Consider the following 19,124-nt stretch of genomic DNA (forward strand, 5'->3'; position numbering starts at 1 on the left):
AAAAAAATAGTGACTGGTTTGCGCAAAAGTTATATTGCCTACAAAGTAGGGGACATAATGATTTTTTTTTTTTTACTAGGAATGGCGGCGATCTGCGATTTTTTTGGAAAAGCGACATTATAGCGGACACATCGGACACTTTTGACACATTTTTGGGACCATTCACATTTATACAGTGAACAGTGCTATAAATATGCATTTATTACTGTATAAATGTGACTGGCAGGGAAGGGGTTAACCACTAGGGGGCGGGGAAGGGGTTAAATGTGTAGCCTAGTCAGTGTTCCAACTGTAGGGGGAGGGGGGTGACCGATCTGTGTCCCTATGTACAAGGGACACAGCATCGGTCTCCTCTCCCTGACAGGACGTGGATCTCTGTGTTTATATACAGAGATCCACGGTCCTGCTCAGTTACTGGGCAACCGCGGGTGCCCGGCGGCCATCGCGGCCGCCGGGCACGCGCATTGTGTTCCCAGTAACCCGACGGTGCGCGCGTGCGCCCCCTATCAGCTTTAAATGACAGGACGTCATATGACGTCCTGTCAGAATAGGGGATTCCGCCCGCCGTCATTTGACGGCGTGCGGGTATGAAGTGGTTAAATAACAAACATGTTATATTTATCTCCACTGTGCAGCTCGTTTTGCATGCAGTGGCCCCGATCCTGGTCTTCTGGGGTGCATAGAATGCATTAAGGTGAATTTTTTTTAACCTTTACAAACCCTTTAAGCTGGCCATACACCATATAAGTAGGTAGTGTAGTAGTGTAGTACAAGGACCTGCCTGATTGCATACAAATTGAAAGTGTTTAGCTTTGACCTCATATTATATGGTTTTGGTAAATCTATAGACGAACATTGTATAATGCAGGGATCGACAAATCCCGGGCGCCAGGTCGCCATGGCGACTAGAAATAGTGTCCTGGCGACTTGGTTTGGAAGGTGGGCAAAAAAAAAAAAAAATTTTTTTTTCGTGAGCTGGTGCCATCTGGTGGTGAGCCGTTGGTATTACAAGTTATTACCACCAGATGTGAGCTGGCGCCATCTGGTGGTGGCCGTTGGTATTACAAGTTAAACAGCAATTCTAATGTCATTTTTCACTATTTTCACTGCCATCTTCTTCCCTCTAATTAGAACCCCCAAACATTATATATATTTTTTATCCTAACACCCTAGAGAATAAAATGGCGATCATTGCAATACTTTCTGTCACGCCGTATTTGCGCAGCGGTCTTACAAGCGCACTTTTTTGGGAAAAAATTACACTTTTTTTAATAAAAAAATAAGACAACAGTAAAGTTATCCCCATTTTTTATAATATTATGAAAGATAATGTTACGCCGAGTAAATTCATACCCAACATGTCACGCTTCAAAATTGCATTTGAACACCGTTTACATATGCGGGCGCTGCTCACGTATGTGTTCGCTTCTGCGCGCAAGCTCGTTGGGACGGGGTGCGTTTTCTGGCTCCTAACTTTTTTAGCTGGCTCCTAGATTCCAAGCAAATTTGTCAACCCCTGGTATAATGTATGGCCAGCCTTAGTGTAAACCAGGCAAATGTTTTATTATGGGTCTTCTCTGTGTTTTTACTGTTCTAATATTGATTGTCTCATTTTTCAGTATAAAATTGGTCAGCAAATTTTCCATGTTTTGTCAGTAAAAAAAATGCTGCAGGAGGTTGGCAACACTGAGAGAGAGGCATTACAGCCACACACCTTTAAGCTATGGAACCCGAAAGGACCAATCAGCTGTTATCTTGCGACAGTACATGCAGCAGCTGACTGTGTGTGTGTCCAGTCATTTCTTCCCCCCATACATCCCGTTATTCACACATGTAATTTTCGAGTTTTGCAGTAGAGGGCGTCCGTCTAATAAATAAATAAGCGTTATGTCTGTCCCTGTACTCGTCTTCATGGCCATGGTTGCCATGACAACCGCATCTAGTCAGGAAATAGCATTTATAGGGGACAAAATGGCACCTATGATTCTGAAAGCACCCCAAAGACAGTGAGAGGAAACTATGGCCGCACGGGCGGCGATTTCTGTGACACACTGCCTCCCGGTTTGTTACGATACTCTCTCCCTGCACCCCTCTCCCCTGAGTAGCTCTAGCACAGCAGTGTCGCCTTGTAATGACGTAGTGAAGCCTTAGCAGCGCTTCTCTTTCCCCCTGCGGTGTCAGTAGTGCGCTGATAAGCCGAGCTGTGGATCACATGACTGGAGTGACGTGTCTCGGGAAGTGGCTGCTGTCTGGATGCTGATTCGGATTTGATCCCGTGTGTGAGAGAGAGTGAGGGAGTCGGCTGGACATCCGGGGATTAAATACCTGGGCAGGGCAGAGCGCTGCGAGGCTCCAGCTGTAGGTGGTCACAGCCCGGAGCCATCATGATCAAAGCCATCCTCATCTTCAATAACCACGGCAAGCCCCGGCTCTGCAAATTCTACCAGCACTACGTAAGTGGCGCTCCGGGGAGGGTGACACCTGGCTGGGGATACACCTGTCTCTTCTGTCAGGGCTCAGCACCACCTGCACTCACGTGTCTTGCGATAGGCAACAATACATGAATGTATTCCAATCAGCCTGGTGTACACCATGGCAGGGCTTCCATGTACCCGGTACAGGGCCCTTCAATGCATGAAATGTGTACCCCTTTAAATCCAATGGAACTCCTCACACCATTGTGCTGGGGGTGCATTTTTAAAAGTCCTGCATTCTGCATTTTTTGGTGCATGTTTAAAAAGAGCACCAAAAATACACCTACCCTTTGAAAAGAATGGAAAATGCATCAAAATGGTATTCGTGGTGCATTTTTGGAGTCAACGTGCACAGGTGCATGCTGGGAGGCAGGAATCCAGAAAATGCTGAAAAAAAGTGTCTAAAACGCATAACATGTTTTTAGTGTGGAAGGGCTCATGTTCATGCATTTCTCAATGCAGGTTTGCATGCGTTTTTGGGGCCGGTTCACACAAGAAATCGCACAGGAACGTGTATTCAGACGTGTGCAATTTGAGGCTAGTGCCATTCATTTTAATAAGCTGACATCGCACCAAAAGTAGCGCATGCACTACTTTTGAAAAACGCACAGCAACCAGATTGCACGGTACTTTGGTACCAAGAGCTCTGGGGCAAGCGACTGCACTACATTTGCTATCTGCATTTAAAGTGTAAGTAAAACCTCCCTATCGTTTTCAGCCAAGGAAGCTGCCATCTTTGCCTCTGTTTAATCTACAACTGCCAGGATGCTGCACATGTGATCAGTTATGACACCAGCCTTTGGGTGGTTTGACAGTTTGGTTGAGAGCACAACCAATGGGAGTGTTACATTTCTGGCACGTGCCGGAAATGAAACTTTTTTTTTTTTTATGGATGGGTAAAGGCAGAAGTTTTTTTTTATCTTGATGCATTTAGTTAAAGCCCCCTTAATACCAGAGCCCACCTTGATTCAGCGATTGTTGCACAAGAGTCTCGACTGTCTCTTAGAGAGGGGGCGGGGCCAAGCCATGGCTCCGTGTCTGAATGGACATACAAAGGCTCAGCTCGTTGCCCCCATAGCAGATGGCTTGCTTTGTGGTCAGGAGGGGGGTTGAGCAAAAGTGAACAAAATTCACTTTTTTTTTAAAGACAACAGAAAAGTTATCCCAATTTTTTTATATATTGTGAAAGATAATGTTACGCCGAGTAAAATGATACCCAACATGTCACACTTCAAAATTGCGCCCGCTCGTGGAATGGCGTCAAACCTTTACCCTTAAAAATTTCCATAGGCGACGTTTAAAAAAAATCTATAGGTTGCATCTTTTGAGTTACAGAGGAGGTCTAGGACTAGAATTATTGCTCTCACTCTAACAATTGCGGCGATACCTCACTTGTGTGGTTTGAACACCGTTTTCATATGCGTTCGCTTCTGCGCACAAGCTCGTCGGATTGGGGCGCTTTAAAAACATTTTTTGTTTGTTTTCTTATTTATTTTACTTGATTTTATTTATTTTTACACTGTTTTTAAAAAATAAATAAAAATGTAAACATCCCTTGTAATAGAAAAAAACATGACAGGTCCTCTTAAATATGAGATCTGGGGTCAAAAAGACCTCAGATCTCATATTTGGACTAAAATGCAATAAAACAATAAATAAAAATGTTGTCATTTGAAAAAATGACAACAAAAAATGTGCCTTTTAAGACGCATGGGTGGAAGTGACGTTTTGACGTCGCTTCCGCCCTGCTATGGAGACGGGAGGGGGCCATCTTGCCCTCACTCATATCCATGACACAGAGGGAGAAGGTCCCGATCACTCCGCCGCTACCGACGGCTCCGGTAAGCGGCGGAGGACGCGGGAGGGGGGGCCCCTCTCCCACCGCCGATAACAGTGATCGCCGCTAAGAACACCATTATCGTTTACAGGACCGGCCAAGGAAAAGATGGATATCTCTGTATATGTACGTGAGTCGGTCCTTAAGTGGTTAATATAGGGCGGTCTTACCCCGAAGGGTCCCGACGTACATAGCGGAGTTCCTGGGAAAAGAGGAGTGCTGGCGGGGGACCCCAAAACTTTAATATCACTTTAAAGTGGTTGTAAAGGCAGAACGTTTTTTTATCTTAATGTATTTTGTAACATTCCGTCACAGCCATCTTGGTACACCCGCACTTGTCCGCAGTAAGCCTACATTTGAAGGCTCCAAGCGTACATCTTTTTACAACCACCATCTTGCATTTCACACTTATTTTATTTTTAACAGTAAACTGAGCTTATGTAGTGAAATGCAGTATTTTGGAATCCGTCTGACTGTTTTGATGTTGAATGTTAACCTTTTTGCTGCCAGGCCCTTTGCGCCATTTTGTATACCCAGGTCTATTTTGCAATTTTCACTTTGTTTTTTTACTTCTAGCTTTCAGAGTTTGTAAACGACCCCCCAACTATAAAGTTTCTGAAACCACATGACCAGTAGAATAAAAAGAAGGTGCTACTGATTTCTAAGGTCCTACCATATTTGCACAAACGTTTATCAAAACAATATTTTTGGTTGGCAGATAAATACACAACAAATATGACCAAATTCTACTAAATATAAAAGCTTAACCTGTATTGAGTTAATAAATATTTGTAACTTTTAAATTACACCTTTTTTGCGAAATGATGAAAATCGAACGTACCAAAGAATTTTTTAAAAAAGCTGGAGGTTTTCATTTTTCACTTATAGCTTTCAGAGTTTGTGAAAGACACCCCCCCCCCCCCCAACCATATATTTTCTAAAAGCATATGACCTCTGGAATAAAAATAAGGTGCTACTGATTTTGCTTTTTGAAACTGCTATTAGCGCAAATGTAAATGTTTATCAAATAAATTTGCTAAAAATACTCTAAAACCATTATTGGCATATACGGAAAACAAAAAGAAGAGTTGCGCTAATAATACCACATAGGTGAAAATGTGTAATTAAATCAATATATAAAAAATGAATAAATATGTGAGTATATCCACTTGATAGTATTAGTGAATAAATTAATAAATTGATATTAAATAAACGAATAAATGGATGGATAGTAAATAGTCCTTAATGAAACAAAATATTAACACATCTAGAGGGGCATATGTGCCATGTGCAATAAAAAAATATAATAATGAAATAATAAATAAAAAATTACATTTAAATCCCAAAAAATAAGGACTCGGGGATAATGTCCCCACACAGTGGATGATTATTGAATAAATTGTCCAAATCCCAAACAACAACTCCAGGGATGTAAATTGGAAAGATGAAGATGCGAAAATTCCACCACCGATCAGAGTGAAGTTGAATAGAATGAGGGAAATCCTGTGGATACACAGAGGAAGGAGTAAGTAATAAACTCTTACCAGATAACTGTTTAAATACAGCATATCGGTCCACTCAATCCAAAGGGAAAGGACTGTAACCAGCTGATCCTCGCCTGGTGATAAATGGATTTCAATCTCCTTTTCAGGGTACTCCGCTCACTTTGAGACTCCAAACACTGATGTGTGTAACAATTACACTCCATGGTAATTTCCAAGTTAAAAAAGTTAAAAGCAAGATATCAAACAAACGTGCGCCCGTGCTTCTGGGGTCACATTCGACGTGATGACGTCAGTGCGTGGCTTTGCCCTGACTAGTTTCGACATGAAAAGTCGTCATCAAAGGGCACGGGCGACGCACTGAGCCGTCACCGATATAACCACAGAGCCGCAACCAAGCCTCGCTTTCAAGTGGTTTCAACCAATAGGGAAAACCCCATTCAGGTCAAGTAAAACAATGTAAAACGAGCGGAGAGGCGGTGAGAGAGCAGGGGAACAAATCAGTGTCTGACATCAAACCCCTCACCATCAACATCCTCCGTTACCAGCAGGACATAAATCTCTCAACCAATCTCCCCCCTCCGCACGTCAATACACTGAAAACATTCAACACATATTATTAGCTGTCTGGCATATAAAAAAAAAACACAGCTACAAAATTCTTGCTAAATTCCAACAAACTATAAAATCTTTACTTGTATGAAGTTAATGCATACCGAATATTTGTAATTTTTACATTTGTGCCTTTTTGCAAAATGGTTAAAATCGAACGTACGCCAAAAAAATCGTAAGGTTTTTATTTTTTTCCCTATAAGTATGTGGAATACCCCCCCCCCCCCCCAAACCATACATTTTCTGAACGCATAGGACCAGTAGAATAAAAAGAAGGTGCTACTAATTTTTAAGGTCCCACGATATTTGCACAAATGTTTACTGAAAAAATATACTAAAATCATTATTGGCAGATACAAACAGCAAATTTTACAAAATTCCTAGTAAATATAAAAGCTTAACCAGTATTAAGTTCATAAATAACAAATATTTGAAAAATTTAAATTGCGCCTTTTTGAGAAAGTGAAAAGCAGACGTACGCAAAAGTTTCTTAAAATCTGAAGGTTTTCCATTTTTTTCACTTGCAGCTTTCAGAATTTGTAAAAGACCCCCCAAACCCTACATTTTCTGAAAGCACATGGCCAGTAGAATAAAAATAAGGTGCTATTGATTTTTAAGGCAGCTTGATATTTGCGCAAATGTTTATCAAAACGATTTTTTTGCTAAAGATACACTAAAATGATTAATGGTGCACATAAACACTACACAATGTAACTTAGAAAATTGCTACTAAAGCCTCGTTCACATATGGCATACGAAAGTGTACACCCATTGGCGGCCATGTTTACCCGCACAGGAATGCACGGGTGTTCCGTGCATCACCGTACAGGCAGTCCCAATTATGTCAATTTGGATGCAAAGGCTGCCCAGGAATAGCTGCTGCTTCCAATCTGACATCCCTGTGGGCACATGACCCCGAACACAAACAGTGAGAGCTCAGGAACGTGCATGCGGACCTACATGGATGTCAAATTGCAACGGCTCTGTTTGTACAGTTGCTGCATCTCAAATGACATCAATGGGACGGCCTGCACAGAGATGCAAGGAACACCTGTGCATCCCTGTAAAGGTACACTGTGTATGCCCTGTGTAAACAAGGCCTTAAAGTGGATGTAAACCCACTCTCATCATTTCTAAACTACTGCCATAGTGCTGATCTATAAGGATATATAAGCCTCCTGCATGTATCCTCACCTGTCAAATGTCTCCCCTCTGTCTGTTATAAGAACTGACAAACTGCAGCATCTGTGGGTGTAGTCATAATGTCAGTAGACTCCCCGCCCACCTCTACACTCCCCCTTACACTAAATTCTGCTATGATCACTAACATCCAGTCAAAATCCAGAAAAGTAACCACATGACTTCAGAAAAATAGTAGGAGTGGGAATTAAAAAATAATGCCTGTCTGAAGCTAGTGCATGAGATATGTAAATAACCTGTCACTCACAGCAAGGGGGTGGAACGGACTAAGGTTTTTCTCGGTAAGTCTGTTTTATTTCACTGAACAATAAGAGGATTGCTCAGAGCTGGATTAACTCTGTGTGGCAAGACTGGGCACAGATGATAGGAAATCGTATACTCTACATTGTGACAGCAAAGATTTTTTTTTTGGGGGGGGGGGGTTTACATCCACTTTAAGCCCCTTTCACACAAGCACACCGATCAAATCTGCCTGTCCATTTTTCAGGTGGGTCCAATCGAACCACCCACTGTTCTCTATGGTGAAGCTGATGTAACTTGACATGTGCCCATTTACACCTGCCTGCATCTGATCCGGTCCAGTCCGCTAAAAATAGAGGGATCCCATTCGCCCATCCATCCAGCAGATCGGATGGAAATGGACAGGCGGTCCGTTTCCATCTAGCCACCCCATAGAGAACAGTAGCTGTGTCCGTGTCCGCTCTGCATCAGCGGAGCAGACTCGGACCTGTCATCCACCTGCTCAGCGGAGATTAGCAGGCAGATCTGCTTGACAGAGTCTGCTCTATGTAAAAGGGGTCTTACCAGGAGCGGCCGTTCCATTAGGGGCGCAGGGGTTTGACTCAGGGCGCAGAGCACTGCGCCCCCCAACCCACCCACTTGTTACGATAGTGAATTAATATTCACTATTGTCTTCCGGCTTCTCCTCCCACCCAATCAGGACAGGAGGCGGATCGGGGTTGGCCAGGAGGAGAAGCTGAGGAGGCCGTGGAGGGGTCACCGTGGAGAGGCGAACGGACCTGGGCGGGTTGCTGTCCACCAAAAAAGTCACTGGGTCTTACTATATCTCTTTCCCTTTTTTTTTTTTTTTTTTTTGAGACAGAGAAAGGGACTGAAGCAAGTCCCTCTCTCTGTAGCACTTTACTTGAATGAATAAAAAATCTTCTGTATAATCTTCATTCATTCATAAAATGACAGTCTGATAGATAGTAACACTTGCGGTTACTATATATCAGCTGCCAGTGGGACATATAGGAGCGATCATAGTGATCGCTGCCTGCGCTGTCGGTACTACGGGGGCTGATTTTGCGGAGCTTTGCGGAGCTTTGCGGAGGCGGGTGATTACGGGTGTCAGCAGATGTTCATCCGCTGACACCCGCAATCACATAGGGACCAATGTATGTCTCGTTTTCATCCGCAACGGATGGATGAAAATGCGGACATCCGGTCGGCACGTCTGAAAGGGGCCTTACTCTATCCAAAATGAAAACATTTTTTTCCTTTAGTTACATATTAAACCAAATTCAGACTGCATGTACAATAATTGGCACGTTTCCCAATGACCCTAGTTAACACCGGTGCATTCAATAAAGATACAACCTTCTCCAGCTTTGGAATTTTTGCTGCGTTTAACCACTTAAGACCCGGTCCAATATGCAGGTAAAGGACCTTGCCCCTTTTTGCGATTCGGCACTGCTTTAACTGACAATTGTGCGACGTGGCTCCCAAACAAAATTGGCGTTCTTTTTTCCCCACAAATGGAGCTTTCTTTTGGTGGTATTTGATCACCTCCTGTGGTTTTTATTTTTTGCGCTATGAACAAAAATAGAGCAATATTTTTTTTTTTGATTGGTTTGCGCAAAATGTATAGCGTTTACAAAATAGGGGATAGTTTTATTGCATTTTTATTTTTATTTATTTTTTACTACTAATGGCGGTGATCAGCGATTTTTTTTTTTTTTTTTTTTTTTTTTTTTTTTTTTTTTTTCTCGTGACTACGACATTATGGCGGATACACCTGACAATTTTGACACATTTTTGGGACCATTGTCATTTTCACAGCAAAAAATCTGGTGTAAGTGTATATCCACACCAGATGCAGTGGGACTGCATTGTGCAGCTATTCCAGCACATGGACATGGCAAAATGCCTCATCTCCTATGTGTCTGTTTCATAGAACTGTTACAATGATGTGTGGGCACAGTGTGCTGAAATGCATGCAGTAGATTTTATCAGTGTAGTGCATCGCAAGGCCACTGCCTCACAGCACACGGCTGGAAATTAAACATTATGAGATGTCTGTGTGACAGCTTTATAAAGTTTGCACTGCACCGAGCTCAGTCAGATCGCACCGCACACCAGTGAGAGCCCTTGAAGTGTTTCTAAAGCCTAGACTTCTTTTTTTTTTTTTACCTTTTTTATGTTTCAATAATGTTTATTGAAATTTCTCCAAGATTTTTCAAAACAAGGTAGAAAATTCTCGGCTTTACATTGCATGGTATACAACACAGTCAGGGAGTCAAACATTACATATCCTTCAGGGCCTGACAGATTCAGCCCATATAGCATTCAGCATTCATGGATCACTTGTTATTCCTGACAAGAGTTGTAAGCATCAGATCTGTAATCCGATCCGCCATGCCCGCAACCCAAGGGTTTCCCGCGGTCTAAAACTGTAATGCAGTTTCTTCCCACTCTGACAAATCGGCTCCCCAACAAACTTTCCGGGGGAGTCAGGCTCCTCCTCCCATATCCACCCAACTCAGCAATGGTCCACCGAGGATAAAAAGAAAACATCAAAACCCAACAATGCCAGGGTTGAGATCTGGCAAGTAAAGAAAACAATACAAAAAGTAAAAAGATAAAGGTAAAGAAGAAAGAAAGGGAAAGACGAAAGAAATGCAAGAGGAAGGGAGCAACAGCACCATAACCAGAAGAGCTATCTCCAGTATGTATGGTTACCTGGGGTCATTCGTTAGATATCCAATCCAAGGGTCCCATACTTTATGAAATAGTTTCATTCTGTCTTGTACCATGGCCATTAGCCTCTCGTTTAACATGAGCCACGAAAGTTTATGCCTCAGCTGATCGAATGGCAAGGCAGCAGACCTCCAGTTCCTGGCTATAGTTATTTTAGCCGAAATAAAGATAAATGTAAGAAGCCACCTTTGGGACCTGGAGGCCTCCAGCACCTCGCCACCCAGCAGCGCATGTTTTGCCAACTTTTTCAGGTTAACCTGGGTAAGGGTATAAATAAGGTTATACACCCTGATCCAAAATCTCCTGGCTCCAGGGCAGGTCCACCAGATGTGATAGGTTGAACCCTCCTGGCCACAGAAATATTTCTGTAAATCAGGCAGCCCAAGTCCCCCTTTACACTTTGGAGTGTACATAGTATTTCTATTCTTCCTAGGCCTTTTATCTCCCGATACAAATTTAAGAACCTGGTTTTGAAACATTTGAAGGTCATGTCTGACCAGTGGCACTGGTATAGTGCGGAAAAGATACAACAACCTCGGTAACACATTCATCTTAATCGAGTGTAGTCTGCCAAGCTACGATGGGGGGTGAATTTGCCATTTAGCTAAATCATCAGTCAACCTCTTGAAAAGGACAGGATAATTCATTCTATAAAGTGTTGTAATTGAGGGAGTAAAATGTATCGCTAAATATGGAAGTGCCTCTCGCTCCCACAAAAATTGGTAGGACTGTTTCAAAGTTTCCTGAGTAGCTCCCTGCAAGGAAAGATTCAGAGCCCTAGACTTGCTATGGTTAATTTTCAGCCCAGAAATCTCGGGAAAATGATTTTAAGATGGCATGTAGATTGGGAAGGGAGGTGATTGGAGACGTCAGTGTTGGCAGGAGGTCATCGGCAAATAAAAGGCATTTATGTTCGCAGTCACCGCAGACTATCCCCCGGACATCCGGACTTGTACGAATCCTAATGGCCAGTGGCTCTATTGCTAGGACAAACAATAGCGGGGACAAAGGGCAGCCCTGCCTAGTACCCCTCCTAATGATAAACAATTGGGAGGAATACCCTCTGAGCATCAATGAGGCCGATGGGGGTATCAGAAAGCGCTCGCCAAAACCAAAGCGACCCAAGACGTTAAATAATCCCGGGAAAGGGAGTCAAACGCCTTCTGAATATCCAACGAAAGCAGCATCCCTTGCCTGGGACCCTTACGGTCCCAGTCAGACTGAACTGCGGAGATTAAGTTGATTACCCTGCGAGTCTGATCCGAAGCCTGTCTGTTCGGAACAAAACTGGCCTGGTCCGGATGAATGTAGAATGGAAGAAAAGTATTCAATCCAAGGGCCAAGACTTTCGTCAATATTTTTAGATCTGTATTAATTAAGATAATCGGACGATAATTTGCGCGGTCTCCAAGGTCTTTCCCCCGGCTTCGGCAGTACCGTGAGATGAGCAGCATTTTCATTACTAGGGATTTTACGTTCTCGTCTTAAATCATTGAAATGGGAACACATATGGGGGACTAAGAGGTCGTCATATTTTCTATAATACTGGCCAGTAAAACTGTCCGGTCCCGGGGCCTTATAGGGGTGGATAGTTTTATTGGCAGTCGCAATCTCCACTTCCGTAATCTCCCCCTCCATAATGTCAGTATGGGCCTGCATCAATTTGGGCAAAAACAAGTCTGCCTTGGAAGAGTCAAACGTAGTCGATGGGTCATACAGCTTAGAGTAGAATCTATGAAATTCCTGAAGAATTAGTTCAGGGTTTTGAGTAGGGCGTCCAGTGGGTAACCTTCGCTTCAGTAAGGTTGGCGTATACGGTCGGGGCACTAATTTCCTTGCTAGCAAAGTGGTGGGCTTATCCCCCATTGTATAGTATCTATGCCTGGACCAGCAAATATGCTTCTCCGCTTGGGTGGTCAGACTCATGTTGAGCGCTAACCTAGCTTCGTTTATCTTATGCCTAATGTCCATTTGAGGATTACCGCGTTGTTCCTCCATTAAAGAATTGAAATCCCCTTCCAACTGACGAATTGTCTGTTCACGAGACCGTTTAGCTCTAGCCGCCAGTTGCAGCAATTTACCCCGTATTGTAGCTTTATGAGCAGCCCTTTTTAATGCATTCCTTGCATTTAGGCTATAAAAAAATTAGGTAGCAGTATACTCCCTTAACCACTTCCCGCCCGCCATATAGCAATATGACGTGCGGAAAGTGGTTCTGTTATCCTGGCCGGACGTCAGTCTAAGGCCCCTTTCACACGGGGCGGATCAGTAATTATCCGCCTCCATATGCTCCGCTTGCTCAGCGGCATCGCTCCGTTGATCCCCGCTGAGCCGGCGAATGATAGGGCGGTCCCCGCACACTGTGCAGGGACCGCCCTGTCTTTTCTCTGCTCTCCCCTATGGAGGGATCAGATAAACACAGACCATATGTCCGTGTTTATCCAATCCGCTCTGCAGACGGAAGAAAAAAAATGGGGTTTTCTTCCGTCTGCAAAATCGGATCTTTGCGGAGGCGGACGATTACGGGTGTCGGCGGATGTTCATCCGCTGACACCCGCAATCTCATTGGGACCAATGTATGTCCCTTTTTCATCTGAAAACGGATGGATGAAAAAGCGGACATACAGTCCGCACGTGTGAAAGGGGCCTAACACACCGCATCTCCGATCTGGGTAAAGAGCCTCTGACGAAGGCTTTTTACCACATGATCAGCTGTGTTCAATCACAGCTGATCACTGTGTAAACCGGAAAAGCCGTGTATTGACTTTTCCTCTATTGCATCTGACAGACGCGAGTAGAGGAGAGTCGATCGGCTGCTTTCCTGCCATGGTGTGTCTGCGCTGATTATCCGTGCAGCCCCCCCACCGAGGATGCCCACCCAGGACTACCAGGGATGCCACCCAGGGCCACCAGGGATTCTGACCAGGTATGCCACCCAAGACCACCAGATCTGAACTTTAGAGGTGCCAGTCAGTGCCCATTGTAGATGCCAATTGGTGCCCAGCAGAAAACTTTATTTTTTATTTGCAGCCTTTATTTGGGTGAAAAAAAAAACCCAGCTGGGATCTAATACCACCAAAAGAAAGGTCTATTTGTGGGAGACAAAATTGTAAAAATGTTGATGGGGTACAGTGTGGCATGACCACGCAATTGTCGTTCAAAGTGCGACAGCGCTGAAAATAGGTCTGACCTGGAAAATGGGAAGTGCCCAGTATTGAAGGGGTTAACCCATATACTTTCCTGACCCCCCTATTCCACCCACCACTGTGCCCGTCTACAGCAGCGTTTTCACTTTCTGGTGTCTCAGGTTTTGCTGAGGCAGCAGAAACTATTGGCTCCAGCTGCTTTCAGTCAAATCCTTTGATGAGGGGGTACGTGGGGCGCCTTGTGCGGATTGACATAGAGGGGGAGGGGACTCTCATTTACCGCTGTGTATATGCCCACATGTGTAAGTCTTTAGTCAAATGGGCTGCACAGATAAGAAAAAAGAGGAAATGAACAGCTAAAAAAAAACTGGAGCATGCTCAGTAGTTAACAGCTGGTTTACACATTTGCAGGCTGCAGTGGGGACACAGACAAGGAGGGGGAAGCCACCAACTGCAGGATAAACCAGGTTTATTGCTGTCTACAGAAAACAAATGCTCTAGTGCAGGGGTCTTCAAAGTCTGGCCCGCGAGCTACAGCCGGCCCAGTTGTACATTTTGTTCAACTCCTTAAGACAATTACACTGCCCAGTCTGCTTGCCTCTGCAAAATCTGCAGCTGTCGACAATATTCGGCAAATCCCAGCAAGCAGCAGACAAAGCTGCTTCCTACCCCCTCCAGCGCCGCCAAGCTGTGCTCTGGCATTGGTCATGGCATCCCAGCAACCAATGATGTCATCAGTGCAGCACCTCCTGGCTCCCGCCCACTGTTTGCATTAGTGTTCATTGTGCCTTCATCCTGCTTGTGTGCATGGGAGCTGGAAGGTGCAGGAGACTAAGGCCTGGTTCACACCTATGCAGGTTGCAGTTTACATATTCCAGGTGCATTTTGTGTCTTTTCAAAACACATTTTTGATCCATTGAGGTCTATGGAACCAAAAACCAGAAAAAAGTCCCTGGCCCTTTCCATAAAATGCACAGTTGTGAACATGATCTTTAGGAAACCATGCTAAATGGACTATAGTGTGTTTCTGCAAAACTGAAACCGTACTATAAAATGCATAGGTGTGAACCAGGCCAGCCAGTACAGTACATAAAGACAGCAATGGGGGCAATGTGCTGGACAGAAATTAGCCTTTCTGACGGGTACATGGCTATGGAGGAGGTGCTGACTGGTACATGGCTATGGAGGAGGTGCTGACTGGTACATGGCAATGGAGGAGGTGCTGTTGAGGGCGCAGATATGAGGGAGTCTCTGACGGGGACATGGATGTGGAGGAATGCCCTGATAGGGATTACAAAAAAGATCTATGTAAAATGCATTAGTTTTATTTAAATGTTATTAATTCATTTATAAATTACAGATTTTTTTTTTTGGCCAGCAATTTTTTGTAAAATCTATGATGTGGCTCTTTTTTTTTTTTTTTTTTTTTTACTTTTGGTAACAGGAGTGCGGTGACCCGAAGGAGTATGTCCTTCGGGTCACCGCACTCCTGTTACCCAGATTCAGCCGACAACGGGCTAAAGCGTGCTGTCAGCTGATGTCGCAAAGCCTCTCCATGCTCTGTAAGGATCTTGAAAATAAAGTTGGGATTTGCCCAGATGCCTGACCGGCAGCTGGCACAGCCTCTTAGTACTCTGCTCAGAACCTGAGCCAGCTGCTCCTGCCACAGCCCGGCACTTCAGTGATCACTGGAGGGCAGAGCACAGATCAGTAAGTGACAGTCACTGCTCTGTGCTCAGAGCGGACCCAAGAACTGGCTGATCAGCGTTCTTTGATCGCTCAGGTCTCAGTGTAGACCCAGCAAGGAACAGCTGCAGCATCAGATCAATGCTACAGCTATCCAGATGAGTATGAATGTTTATTTTTCTAGATCCCACAATTGTTGTTTTAACTGTGCTGTAGTGAATGCACATAATAACCATATGAAAAATGTATTTTGAAATGCGTAGTAAAAATTCTAGGGGCTAGATTCACATAGATCAGCGGATCTTTAGATCCGCGTGACCTATATGATTTAAGATCCGCTGCCGCAAGTTTGAGAGGCAAGTGGGTAATTCACAAAACACTTGCCTCCAAACTTGCGGCGGCGGATCGTAAATCCCCCGGCGGAATTCAAATTCCGCGGCTAGGGGGAGTGTATCATTTAAATCAGGCGCGTCCCCGCGCCGATTTAAATGTGCATGCGCCGTCTGCGAATTTTCCCGGCCTGCATTGCTCCCAATGACGACGCGTTAGAGAATCGGCGTACGCAAACGACGTAAAAAAAAAAATCGACGCGGGAACGCCGGCTATACTTAACATTGGCTGCGCCTCACAGAAGCAGGGGTAAGTATACGCCGGGAAAACCGCTACGTAAACGTCGTAACAACACTGCGTCGGGCCCGCGTACGTTTGTGAATTGGCGTATCTCGCTGATTTACGTTGAGAAATATGTAAATCAGCGAGATACGCCAATGCCCTCCGCGGCCATTTTTAAATTGCAGTTAAGATCCGACGGTGTAACACAGTTACACCTGTCTGATCTTAGGCATATCTATGCGTAACTGATTCTATGAATCAGTCGCATAGATACGACGGGCCTAAGTCAGAGATACGACGGTATATCAGGAGATACACCGTTGTATCTCTTTGAGAATCTGGCCCCTGATCTTTAAATTGCAATGTTTACTAGATATATAGAGTAGATCTCTGTAGCACAAAGGGTACTTTGTAAACCTTCACACCACCGATGAAACTGATTTACAGTTTAAAGAAACACAAAAATCCTTTGTGCCGGTTCACACTACAGCGACTTGGGATCCGATTGTTGTCGCCCAAAGTCGCGTGACATAAGAATTTCCATTGAAGTGAATGAGAGCCGTCTTAAAGCGGGGGTTCACCCATGCCATCCAGCATACTAGCGTCAGCTACAGTATGCCTTTATTTTATTTTTTTGCGCTGTACTCGGTTTAATCCATTAGTTAAGTTTCAGACTCCCGTGAGGAGTAGGCGTTCCTATGAAGAGGGGAACATGATTGCCGGCTATGGCGCGTCACGTTTCCCCAAAATAGCCGAAATAGGACTCGGCTCTTCACGGCGCCTGCACAGTCAGCTCCTAGTCTGTGCGCAGGCGCCGTGAAGAGCCGAGTCCTACTCCGGCTATTTTCGGGAAGCGTGACGCGCCATAGCCGGCCGTCAATCATGTTCCCCTCTTCAGAGGAACGCCTACTCCCTGCGGGTGTCTGAAACAAAACTAATGGATTAAACTGTGAGTACAGCGCAAAAAAATAAAGGCATACTGTAGCTGATGCTAGTATGCTGTATGGCAGGGATATGCAATTAGCGGACCTCCAGCTGTTGCAGAACTACAAATCCCATGAGGCATAGCAAGGCTCTGACAGCCACGAGCATGACGCCCAGAGGCATGATGGGATTTGTAGTTTTGCAACATCTGGAGGTCCGCTAATTGCATATCCCTGCTGTATGGCATGGTATCAGGGGCGGACTGACCATTGAGTCACTCGGGCACTGCCCGAGGGCCCCATGCCACTAGGGGGCCCCATCAGGGTTGCCAGGCTCAGTGAAACCAGGGACAGTATGTAAAAATCTGTTTTTTTTTTTTTTTTTTAGATCTGTCCCTGATATGTCCGAAACCGACATGCTTTTGATGTGAAAATCCTGAGATTTTAGCTGCCCCGCCTCTGCACTGCCTCTTGGCGTGGTGGCCATCTGTAAGCCCAGGGGCCCCATAATCTTCTATTGCCCCGGGGGCCCATGAGTTGTCAGTCCGCCCCTGCATGGTATAAAGTTGTTTTTTAGGGTGAACCTCCGCTTTAATACACACTACTAAAGTTGCTCCGACTTCAGAAAAGGTTCCTGTACTACTTCAAGGTGACTTCTAGGCAACTTGTACCCATAGATTTCAATGGAAGTTGCCTCCAAATTCGGATCTCTGTCTTAACTGAAGAAACTTTACAGGAAAAGAAAATAGTTTACTCAAGCAAACCCCTCCCTTCCACAGAGCTGATTATTCTGTAATTAGCCAGCCAAAGTCGCCTGTCCTGGAGGCAACTTTAAGTCGCGTTGTAAGTTACTCCAAGTCGCGCTGAAGTCGCCTTGCAAAGTCACACTGTAAGTCGGGTTGCCCCCGTGTGAATCGGCACTTCTGTTACACCCCGGCGTTCAGCCACTTCCTGTGGTACTGGTGACGGCACTGGGCCCCACCACGGGATCCTAGTAAATCTGGGCGTCCTAAATTTTCAAAGAAAATCGGCATTATGCAGCATTACGTTCCGTAAGGATTTTGGATCCTCAGCTTTCCCAAAATCCTGCGAGAATCCCCAGTGATGTCTTGTTTGCCTAGGCAAGCGTGCCAATAGCCTGGGTGTAGGGCTGACCATACATTATACAATTTTCTTACTGATCTTATTCAATTTTCTTTAGGCTGGGTTCACCCCTATGAGAATTGGATGTTGGTTTTCCCCCCCGCATCCAATTTGCATAGCAGGTGATTATGTAGCTGGTTCACATATCTCCACTGTGGCTCCGATGCAAATTTTCACAGGGGTCCTGTTCATCTTTTGGTCCATTTCAAGTCTGACTTCAGCCCAAAAATTGGGGCTGAAATTGGACCTGAAACAGTGAACGGTGACGCACCAGACCGCTGCTGTGCGCTGCATACGGCAATAGTGTAAACACAGCCTTAGATTTACCTTCAACTATGTAGTACAAAAGCCTGCCCAATTGCAAGTTAGGTTTGACCTCTTATTATATAGTTTTGGTAAATCTAAAGGAAAATTGTACAATGTATGGCCAGCCTAAGACAAGTATAATTTACATTTTCCTTGGAGTGTTCTATTGCTTTCTGTTGGCTTTTTTTAGTCTATACTAGGAAGCGCTGTCCGGCTTTTTGTCCTATTTATCTTTTCTCACATGACTAATTCTAGATAAAGGGATGGCTGGAACACATGAGCTGTTGAAACGGTTGGCCAATCTGCACACTATACGGTCATATTACTTGTGGGTTTCCAGCATACTGCAGCCACTCTGCTTACAGACATTGGTCTTTTCTTACAGAGCATTTGGATCGCAGGATATTTTAACAAATACACCATTTAAGAAATGTCTCGTAGGGAGGGGAGGGAGGGGGTAATGGGACGAATGGACACTTTTAATGTTTGTAATTAACCTCCTGTATGCACATAAAATGCACTAAGTATGGAAAAAAACGGAATTGTAAATTTCTCTTTGTATTTGTATGGAAATAATAAAAAAAAGTATTGAAGTTAAAAAAAAAAGAAATGTCTCGTTGCACTTGTGGTTTTGTGTAAATGATTAGAACGACCCTCCAGTCTGAGGATTTGCTGGGTAGATGTAAATGGCCGTGTTCAGTCCG

At 44.5% G+C, this 19,124-nt stretch overlaps 1 protein-coding gene across 2 annotated transcripts in view; it reads left to right on the forward strand.

Moving 5' to 3' along the window:
• Positions 1–1,988: 1,988 nt before the first annotated feature.
• Positions 1,989–19,124, forward strand: part of AP3S1 (adaptor related protein complex 3 subunit sigma 1) — a 101,956-nt gene continuing 84,820 nt past the window's right edge. The window contains exon 1 of one of the 2 annotated variants that reach the window (XM_040343814.1): positions 1,989–2,453. In XM_040343814.1, coding sequence (XP_040199748.1) covers positions 2,385–2,453 — 69 coding nt within the window. In that variant the 5' untranslated portion in view covers positions 1,989–2,384. The remainder of the gene's footprint in view (positions 2,454–19,124) is intronic. The other variant, XM_040343807.1, reaches the window with a different exon arrangement.

The sequence above is a fragment of the Rana temporaria genome, chromosome 1, assembly GCF_905171775.1.
Source record: "Rana temporaria chromosome 1, aRanTem1.1, whole genome shotgun sequence".
In the NCBI taxonomy this organism is placed as follows: domain Eukaryota; kingdom Metazoa; phylum Chordata; class Amphibia; order Anura; family Ranidae; genus Rana; species Rana temporaria.